Below are 10,961 nucleotides of genomic sequence, written 5' to 3'. Positions count from 1 at the left end.
GTAAGTTTTTATTTCTCTGGGATAAATGCCCAGCAAGGCAATTTCTGAATGGTATGGCAGTTACATGGTTTAGCTTTATAAGAAACTGTCAGATGGTTTTCCAGAGTGACTGTTCCCATTTTACGTTTCTGCTACATATATGTGACTGATCCCTTTGCTCTGCATCATGCAGAGGTTGTTACTGTACTTTAGCAGTTTGGTAGGGGCATAGGGGTATCTTGTTGTGGTTTTAATTTGCAGTTACATAATGACTAATGGTATAACTTTTCATGTGCTTATTTGCTATTTATGATATTTACCTCCCAGTGAAAGGCTTGTTCATGTTCTCTATGTCCTAATTTGATTTTTAAAAACTTTTGTTTCCATAGGGGTGCATAAATTCTTTGAATTGTTGAAGGAACTCCTGCAATTTGCAATAACATGGATGGAACTAGAGAGAATTATGCTTAGCGAAATAAGCCAAGTAATGAAAGAAAAATACCATATGATATCAGCTAACACAGGAGACTAATGAACAACACAAACAAATGAACAAAATTGAACCAGAGGCATGTAAACAAGGAACAGAGTAACAGTTATCAGGGGGGAGAGGAGAGGGAGAGAAGGGGGTAGGTAGGGGAAGGGTTAGGAAAGGAACTAGTATAAATAATCCATGGATATGGACAACAGGGTGGGGATTAACTATGGGAGAAGGGCTGGGCTGGGTGGGTGGGGAAGCAATGTGGTAAAAGGTGGGACAACTGTAATAGAAAAACAATAAAAATAAATTTTTAAAAAATGTTGAATTTTAGGAGTTCTCTATATATTCTAGTTACTAGTCCTCTGTTGGATATGTGATTTGCAAGTTTTTTCTCCCAGTATCATTTATCTTTTCATTCTCTTAAAATGTTTTTTTTTTTTTTTCCAGAACGAAAGTTTTAAAATTTGATGAAGTTTACTTTATCAAACTTTTATGTATTGTGCTTTTGGTGTCAAGTCTAAGAACTCTTTTCTGATCTCTAAGTCCTCCGTCCCTCCCAATTTTCTATTTAAAAAAACTTTATAGTTTTATATTTTAAGGTTATGATCTATTTTGAGTTAATTTCTGTATAAGGTATGAGGTTTAGGTTCTTTTTATTTGTCTATAAATATCTGATTGCTTCAGCACGTTTATTAAAAAACTATCTTCCCTCCACTGAATTATTTTTGTTCCTTTATAAAAATCAATTGAGCTTATTTGTATGTGTCTATTCTTAGATTCCTTTTCTTTTCTATTTATCTGTGTGTCTATGCTTCAACCAATACCACATTGTCTTGATTATTGTAGCTGAGTAATAAATATTTATATTGAGAAAAGTGATTTCTCCCACTCATTCTTTTCTTACAAGATTTTTTAAAGCTATTTCAAAGCCTTTGCCTTGGACTTTTTAGAATAAATTTGATTATGTATACAAAAACCTTGCTGGAATTTTGGTAGAAATTGCATTAAACCTATAGGTGAATCTGGGGACAATTGATATCTTTACTATTTTGTGTCTTCCAAACCATGAACATGGCGTGTCTCTTCATTTATTTAGGTCTTTGATTTCTTTCTTTTTTTTTAAATCTTTTAATTTACAGCATATAGATTCTATATATGTTTTGTTAAATTTATACCTAAGCATTTTATTTGGAGTGATTGTAAATGGTATTATGTTTTTAATTTTGGTTCCATTTTGCTCATTGTTAATATATAAAAATGCAATTATATTTTGGGTGCTGATCTTGTATCTTGATACCTTGTTGAACTCACTTACTAGTCTAGGAGTTAAAAAAAAATAGATTCTTTGGAATTTTCTATGTAAACAATTATGTCACCTGTAAATAGGGATACTTTTATTTCTTTCCTCCCAATCATATAGATTTTATTTAGTTTTCTTACCTTAGTGCTATGGCTAGAACTTTCAGTATAGCCCTTAAAATTTTCATCAATGTGAGTTTCTAGGGATTTACTGAAACTTACTTCCCTGAATGGGGCCCGTTTGCCTCAAACAGATGCATTTCAACACTTCTTAATCATCCACCTGTTCAGATTCAATTTCCTCTAATTTGGATAAATAACTGTTAACATTCCTCAGTGATAGTAAAGGGTACCCACGCTGCAAAGCCCCTGAAGCAGCAAAGTGACTTTTAATGAGTTAAGTGGAACCTGATTATAAAAGCAAACCCAGCACAGGAACATTATCCATAAGACCGGACAAGGAGATAGTAATATTCAAAGAATTAAGGTTTGATGTTAACTTATAAAGTACATGGTTTGTTCTTCCAGGTTCCCTTATTTATTTCTATTAATTTATTTTAGAGAGAGAGAAAGAGAGAGAGAGAGAGAGAGGGAAAGAGAGAGACAAAGAGACAGAGACATTGATTTGTTGTTCCACTTATTTATATATTCGTTGGTTGCTTCTCATATGTACCCTGACAGGGATTGAACCCACAACCTTGGCACATCAGAATGACACTCTAACCAACTGAGCTACTTGGCCAGGGTCAGTTTTTCCTCATTAATTTTAAAATGGGGTTAGCAATAATTTTAAACTCTGAAAATATGAAATATCCCGTTACCTTATTCTTACATATTAAAATTGTTAGTATTAGGAACCCTTGAGAATTGGCTTTTGATAGAGAATCCTGTGTATTTTACTATGCTTTTAGTAATGGCACTTAAAATAATTGGAGAACTCAAACTCTCTTCAGATCTTAGTTTTGTAAAGAGAAGTGTAACCATTATTAGCACTTTTATTTACCTTAATAATGTATATATCTCTTTTTACAGTGATGTGGTATGTTTTTATGTTATAAAACATACCTAATTCACCAAAGAGGATTTGTAGTCATTATAGAAGACAAAAGACTGAGTATGCAATATGCTTTGTTGATGTCAATATTAGTGGTGTTGGATGTGTACACATAGGTCCATGGAGGCCTTAGATGTGTACATAAGTACAATATAGTTTCTTGCAAAAACCAAGAACTCCTGCATATAATTTGTAGGAAATTTAAAGCTTGTAACAGGTATAAAATTTCAGAGTCCTCCCTTAACCTTTTATTTATTCTTCAGAAAGCAGTGTCAAATCATCTACAGGCAGGTTAGTTGTCATTTTACTGATTTTCCTGGTTCAATGTCTACCTGTGCACTTCAGTAACTCTTTTGTTTTGTTCTTGAAACTAGAAATCTAGGTACTGCTCAGTTCGTGTGTGCAGTAAGGCCTGGAGTCAGACTTTGGGGTACTGACTTGCTTTTCTGAGCCTCAGTTTTTCCGTCTGTAAATGGCAATGATAATATGCATCTCATTAGTTATAAAGCTTAAGTGAGATGACCCTGTTAAAGCTTGTCCCAAGGCTGGGAAGGAGTATGCCTTCTGTTACTGACTTCTTTCCTTCCTTCTCTTACATGTTATCTTTGCTTTTGTCCCAGGTTCATCCTCTCCCGCTTGTCCTATGCACCACAGACTGAGGTGCTTTTTCATTTTGGATTTCACTCCTCATGCCTAATAGAAGGGACCCCTCTGTCAGAAGCATTAGCAGTGGGGATCCAGAGAGGTTGCTGCTGAAGCTGCCCTTCCTTGTTAATGTACCTCCATGGCCTGTTTGCAAAGAGTAGGGCTGTGTGCAGAACACTCTGTGTCCTCAAACAATTCATCATTCTACAGTGGGCAAAAAGTTTCCTAAGTGACCAGTACATTCTAGTTCAAGTGTGACTTAATAATGCACTTACAACCCAGTAGCATGATGAGTAATCCATAGACAAACATACCTGGCATACGCACCCTGAACACGAGATTGTAGCTGTGAGATGTGTATTTAGTTTATTTGTGGTTGCTATAAGCTTAGAACCAACACACTGTTTTTGGCACAGCAAGCGACACAAATACTCTCACAATACAAAGCAATCACTCTGTACTAGAGGCCTTTTTTTTTTCTTAAAGAATGGAACAGCAACTATCTCAACACGCCACTTTGACAATCAACAATGATTCCCAAACAGATGAGTCTGGATCGACAACAATATAAACAAAGATGACGCATATGAAGTACCTATGTGAATTAAGAATTTGCAAATGACCACTTTACTCTCCAGTCTTAGCACAGGGTTCCCTGGTCGCTCTCCCATTCTGCTGGGAGGATGACAAAGCTACTATGAATCTTCCACAAAGAGACAGCAGTCAGTAGCTGGCTGGCAGCATCACTTATATGATTTCATTTTATGCAAATACCAAGAACTTGTTTCTCACTTCATCAGGCCTTTCTTGGAACTGCTTTGAAATATTCCTCTCTTGGAATACCCAATACTCCTCCATACCATTTCTGAATCCAGATGTGTTCTATCCTCATCTTCATAAAGAACCATTCATACTGACGAGGCCACTTCCTCATAACTGGGTGTCTGTGAAAATAAGTAGAGGGCATGATGAAACTGTTCTTCCCAGAGACTGCAACTCTCTGAGAGCACAGGTCCAGACTCTGGTGTCCTTGGCCAGGTCACATGGCCTTACAGACTTCAGACATCATTGGGCTGAGACCTCCTCAAAACATCCAAGGGCAGAAGCCAGGGGGTTGGTCAGAAGTGAGGTCTGGGACAGCCTCGGAAAGGCAGAAAACGTTCCATAGGGTGGCAAACAGTTTGATTCTGGAGCCAGGCTCCTCTGTTCCAATCCCAGTTTGACTGCTGAGGCCTTGTGGGTGGTTTTCCCTCTCAAGTCCTGGTCTCCTCACCTGGCACATGGGATGACAGTGATGGTGCTGAGACCACAGGGCTGTGTGAGGTGTAAACAATTAGGTGCACATAAAGCACCTACATAGAGGAAGTGGTCAGTTACTGTGTCAGGATGCAGAAATAAAGGCTTTATGCATCTCTGTATGGAATGTTGAAAGAAATGGGAGCCCATGAAATAAATCTGTTCATGGGAAGGTTTCTGCTCCTTCAGCAGGCTTGGGACTGGTGATTCAATTTGAGAGCCAGCCAAAGTGGTCAGGGATGTCACTCATATCCTGCCTTCTGCTACTTACTGACTTTCCTCACCCCCCGCCCCATGCATAGCCCTAAACACATATGTTATCCTTAAGGGCAGGGGCTGTGGCTCACTTTTTAAAAACTTAATAAAAAGAAAAATTTTATTTATATATAAAAATGGTATAAACAAAATCCCTACCCCAAGTGCAAACTGGAAAAAACTCCTAAGACAGTCAGTGTGAGACATTGGACAGTGCTGCCACCAAAGGGCAGCTCAGACCATTATTGTCATCGACTCAGAGTCATCATATGGCACAGACCTGACCTCTGCTTTTTATTACCGTATATTTCTGGGCAAACCAGCTTTAAAGCACATACAAACCTTGAAAACATGGCTTGTTTAGCAAATTCGACTTCTTGTGGAGACACTGCAATCATCTGGCCAGTTAGTGTTAACCGAGCACATCGTGGGTCTTCTGGTTCAACAATAGTTTTTCTGCATTCGAAGAACATTTTCAAATATTAAAATGATGATAGAACATTAGTCAGGAAATACTAAGAATTTTATTAGAAATTGAAAACAAAATAAAAGAGAAATGAAATAAAAACAGAGATTCTGACTTTTAAAAGGTGTCCATAGTTTCTGGGCCTAAAGGGACCTAGCAGACCATCTCTAGCAGTTCTCCTGGTTCTGAGAAGAATTGATACCATGTAACTTCTTAGTGTGTAGAGGTAAAGAGTACATGACCACTGCTCTGGGGTAGAGGGTGCCTGGACAAAGGCCCCCATATCCTTTACAAAGCTGGAGTGGTTAAGGTTGGTTATTGTGCACTGGGATTAGGGCCTCCTGGCAGAGGATAGGGTTGGAGGCCATGGCCAGGGGCAGGTGCTATACTTGTCTCCTTTTCACAGACGAAGAAGTTGTGCCTTCGCTGGTTTGAGTGACCTGCCCAACATCACACTATAATGTCAGTGGCAGGGTGGATCCTATCCCAGCTTGGTGAGGCTTAACAAGCTGTGTGTGTGTGATCTACCAGCTCCTCAACCCATGTGAGATTTCCTCACCTCATCCATAAAAATTCAGCCTTCAGTAGCCTTCCAGCCCTGTGATCTCTAAACCCCAGGTGAGAGCACCATGGTTTTGGCACATCCTTCCAACTGTGTGCCATGATTTTTAGAGTGTCAGTTTTTCTCAAAAATAAGTATAGTAGTCACCCCTTTATACACAGTTTTGCTTTCTGTGGTTACAGGTACCTATGTCAACCATGGTTTTACAATACGAAATGGGAAAATTCCAGAAATGAATAAATCGTGAGTTTTAAATTGCAAGCATTGTGAGTTGCATAATGAAATCTAGTGCTTTCCTGCTCTGTCTAGCTCAGGATGTGAATCATTCCTTTGTCCATGTCTCCACACTCTATACACTTCCTGGCAGTAAGCTCTCTTGTGTATCGGGGGTGGAGGGGTGGGAGAGACAGACAGACAGAGACAGACAGAGACATAGGGAACCTGCACTCACATAACTTCATTACAGTATATTGTTATAGTCGTTCCAATTTATTCTTATTATTGTTAATCTCTTACTGTGTTCAATTTATAAGTGTATCATAGTATGTATGTACAGGTTTCAGGGTCTTCCTGCAGCTTCAAGTATTCATTGGGGATCTTGGAATGTGTTACCCTTGGATAGGAAGGACTACTGTTTTTAAAGAATTATTTTTTAATAAATGTAACAGGGTACATAGTACAGAGAAGAACGGAAAATGTGTAACTCATTTTTAAGTAAAAAATGAGGGTGGTCTTGGGGACTCCTGATGCAGCTGGACTCCGATAGAACATTTCAGAGCAAAGATCATAAAGTGGCTGCCTTAACGTATGATTCATTAAAGCTCATTCTCAACCACTGTGTTGCATTAAAATCTTGAGAAAGGTGCTCTTGCTAAGCAGAACATGTTTTGCTTCTGCTTAAGGAATTTGTTTTCATCTGCCTTGAAATCTTCCTTTATTACACTTCCTGTTAAGTTGTAACAAGAAAACTAGAGAACAAGATCATAATTTTAAGTAAGTTACTTCATGTGAGAACATTGTGTCCTCTTCAAAAATGTAATTTGCTGTGTTTTTGACATTTCAAAAATGTAGTTGTTGAATCAAGAATTTTTTTTGTGAGTTAAGATGAAAGAATGATGAGATGCAATTCACACAATAACTATAAAAATTTAATATATGTTGAACTTTTTAAAAAACCTGAGATAGAAGAAAATAAGTGAAAATGGTGAACAGGAACTAAACTTACATATACTAAACCAGACCGTCATCAGTCGTACCCAGTTTATTTGTTCACTATTACAGCTACTTTCCTAACAGAATTGCTCTGAGGTAAAAGCAATGAAATTAGCATCCATAAGTAAGACATTATAGAATAATACATTACATTTAAATAGAGAGGGGTTGTTTCTCCACTGGTGATGGCTTACATAGACTAGAAAGTAAATAGGAAACTTTTCATTTACACAGTGGGCAACCCAGCTACACTCATATAACCTCCTTCCCACTTGTGTGGGTAGGATAATGGCCTCCCACGCCACCCACCCAAAGATGTCTGCAACCTAAGCTCTGGAACATGTGACTGTGTTACCTTACACGGCAGAGAGAAATTGAGGTTAACAATCAGATAATTTGAGATAAACAGATTATCCTAGATTATCGGGCTGTGCCCAAAGCAATCACAAGTGAGGGAGGGATAGTTATTTTTTACGAACCATGGGTATGGACTTGGGGGGGGATGCTGGGGGAGGGAGATACTGGGTGGAGGGGAGTAAAGGGGAAAAAATTGGAACTACTGTAACAACATAATCAATAAAATATACTTAAAAAAAAAATGAAAGGGGGAGGCAAAAGAGCATGTTGGCAGGATGTGAGGTGAGAAAGATTCAACTTGTCACAGCTGGCTTTGACGATGGAAGAAGCACAGTCTAGGAGTGCAGGCAGCCTTTAGAAGCTGGAAAAGACATGAAAATGGATTCTCTCCTAAAAAGGAACGCAGTCCTGCCTGTACCTTGGCTTTAGCCTAGTGATACTTGTTTTGGACTTCTGACCCCCAGAACTGTCACATAATTAATTTGTGTTGCTTTAAGCTATTACATTGTGGCCATTTGTTTCAGCAACACTAGGAGACTAATATACTATCAGAGAAGGGAGTTGGACTTCAATCCCACCCTTAGTTATGACAGTGTGACACACCAAAGGTTACTGGCAGGGGCGGATCCCAAAATGGTCAGTAAATGCAATGGCAACAAGGAAGGAGGATACTATGTACACTGGGACTCTGATAAATAGCTTTCAACTTATGAGAGCCTATGCGTGAGAAGAGAGGCTGTTGAAAACATTCCCTCTCCTCTTGGCAATGCACTTTGAGTCTTACTTAGTTATCCATGTCTCTGTTACGCAGCTTCAGGGAACTCTAGTCCATCCCAAGAGGCTGGATGCTGTGGTTACCTAAACCATACAGCATTTTCTGTTCTTTGGCCATAGTGATGGATTCGGGGATTGGCACAAGAGCAAAGCTGGTCATTAAGGCTCAGGATGCTACATGCTGGGGACTTCTGGAATAGCAACCCCCTTACTTTCCTTTGGTGTCTACCTAGAGAGGTGCTCACTTTTGCTGGACATAAATAGGGAACACATGTACCTGGAAGTTGCTAGCACCACATTGAATCAGAAGCTGGCCAATCTTAAGATGAAGCAGACACTAGAGAAGGCAGCAAGAAGAGATGGGGAAATCTCATTTTGGCTAACATAGCACAGTCCCTAAGGAAAGCCCACCTCCAGACTTTCAAATATATAAACTAGTAAGTTTATTTAATTCTCTGAGCAAGTCTGAGTTTATTTATCTGTTTCATGAAAAGGAGAGGTTCCACACTAATAAAGAGCTCTACATTTTTGGAACTCTGCTTCCATTCTTAGAGTGGGTCATAAGGTTGAGGCATGCCCACCTCATGTTGGATGGTATAATAACAATCACAAACTATTCTCAGTACAGGCAGTGAAGTCATGATGAAACTGTGTAAATCCAGGACACCGTTCTCATATGCATGTGTTTAATGTGGTATCACACAAAACAAAAGCACCCTGAATTTTACAAATATTCACATATTTATACATGTCCTTGAGATAAGACTATACACCATCTTTTGGGAACAGTTCTCCATGGATTGCTCATGTTTCTGAGCATCTTATGAGTAGAGGACTAGGTCCCTTTGTTCTGGACAATCTTTTCACAAAGATATTTATAGAACAAACAGCCTTGGCAGATAAAGTGTCCCCTGTGGAGAAGAGGGCAGTCTTGTCCACTGTCCAGTAGGCTGAAGATAGTGTCTCCATGTAGGTCAAAGAGCAAGCAAGCTTGCCCTCCATTATACAAGATTTTGGTTCTCTAGGCTCAGGGCTCTTCTATAATGCAACTCATTGTGTATACAGATGTCACCTGGCCCTCTTTAATAGCCCTGTGGGAATTGGGACTCGGGATACCTCCCTGCCATCAAATGCTGCTTGCTTTGACTACTGCTATTGCAGTGAGTAGTAAAGTTCTTTGTCTTTGACCCAGGAATATTGTGTCTTCTGCCAGCATCCATGAATTGTGGCAGGCTAACTTTTAGTTAAGACTAACAAGGCTAACTTGTTCGCAAATAGTATAAAATCTTATATCCTTCACAGTTCTTGACACCACACAAAAACACTGAGTTTCTTTGCTTCTGGTTGGAATTGAATTACTTCGGAATCAGTGAGGTAAAAATATTTATATCATGCTAGCATTCTGATCAGAAGCTCTGATTTGTATCTATCTATCTATCATCTATCACCTATCTATCCTTCTTTTCAAGTAATAAAAATGGGGAGGGTAAATTATTTAAAAATGTTATCTGTTCTTTAGATAAAAATGTTTTATATTACACGGATCATAAAGCAATACAATGAAAGAGTCCTTACTGGTGCAAAGTTTGAAATTCATTGGTGGCCTTGCTCTTTTTGGATTAGTCCAGGGTCTACGGGTCTGTCCCCAGATTGGGGATGTGAGCAGCACTGGCAGAAAGGGAACTCCTTCTCCACCTACCTAAACTTCCCCAAGTCTGTCTGTATCCCTTTTTCCTGGTTGAGCATTTTGCACAGCCCCCTAGTCTGAAACACCATCTGTCATTCCCTGACCTCTGACTCTAGCTTAACTCCATAACTTGGCTCCTGATGGAGCAAGAAAAATATGCACTATGAAAGAAACACTAGCTGACTGCAGCTGGGTTTTACTTTGGGCATCAGTGTGTGATTGGGGTTGTGGGGTGATGGTAGTCGAGGGTAGCAAATTCATCTCAGGAAGAGCTGCTCTTTTGTTTAGGAAAGCACTTTAATGAGCCTGATTATCAAGGCAAGGCCATGGGTCTTCTCAACTGGGAGAGGCTTCTTCCCTTTAAAAGCAACTGAAAATCTATGGAGCCTCTTTAATGTCACAGCAACTGGGTTGGAGGCTCAACTTGCATTTAGTGGGCAGGTGCCAGGAATTCTAAATATCCTGCAATGCATGGAATGTCTTGCACAATCAACTATCTCCACCCCCACCAAATGTAGTAGAACCCCCTGAGACATGCTGCTGAGCTTTGTCACTCTCTTGGATGTATCCAGAGAGGTAGAAAATTAAGGACAGTCCATATGTATCAGTATTTCCGACTTAATCTTGGCACTATAGACACCTATGGCTGCATAATTGTCGGGGGCGGGGGGCTTCCCTATACACCGTAGATATATTTAGCAGTTTCTCTAGGCTCTACCTGTGAGTTTGCAATAGTATCTTCTGTCCTCAAGTTTTAACAATCCAGGGTGTTTCCAGAAAGTGCCTAATTTCCCTGGAGGAAGAGTCCTAGACCGCCTCCTCCATTTGAGAACCCCCTGGTGCCGGTATAGGTACATTTACAAATTTAGTGGAAGGAGAGGAGAGAATTCCCTT

General features: G+C 39.4%; 1 protein-coding gene across 1 annotated transcript in view; it reads right to left on the bottom strand.

The window, feature by feature from the left end:
* Positions 1-3,807: 3,807 nt before the first annotated feature.
* The window catches only part of CREG2 (cellular repressor of E1A stimulated genes 2), a 31,565-nt gene continuing 24,411 nt past the window's right edge, over positions 3,808-10,961 (bottom strand). The window contains exons 3-4 of the mRNA XM_090280376.1: positions 5,352-5,465; positions 3,808-4,402 (exon numbers count right to left, since the gene is read on the bottom strand). Coding sequence (XP_090136502.1) covers positions 4,255-4,402; positions 5,352-5,465 — 262 coding nt within the window. The 3' untranslated portion in view covers positions 3,808-4,254. The remainder of the gene's footprint in view (positions 4,403-5,351; positions 5,466-10,961) is intronic.

The sequence above is a fragment of the Furipterus horrens genome, unplaced genomic scaffold (assembly GCF_987537825.1).
Source record: "Furipterus horrens unplaced genomic scaffold, mFurHor1.1.pri manual_scaffold_6, whole genome shotgun sequence".
In the NCBI taxonomy this organism is placed as follows: domain Eukaryota; kingdom Metazoa; phylum Chordata; class Mammalia; order Chiroptera; family Furipteridae; genus Furipterus; species Furipterus horrens.
Note: the sequence above shows the minus strand (reverse complement) of the source record. Positions and strands in the feature narration are given on the sequence as shown.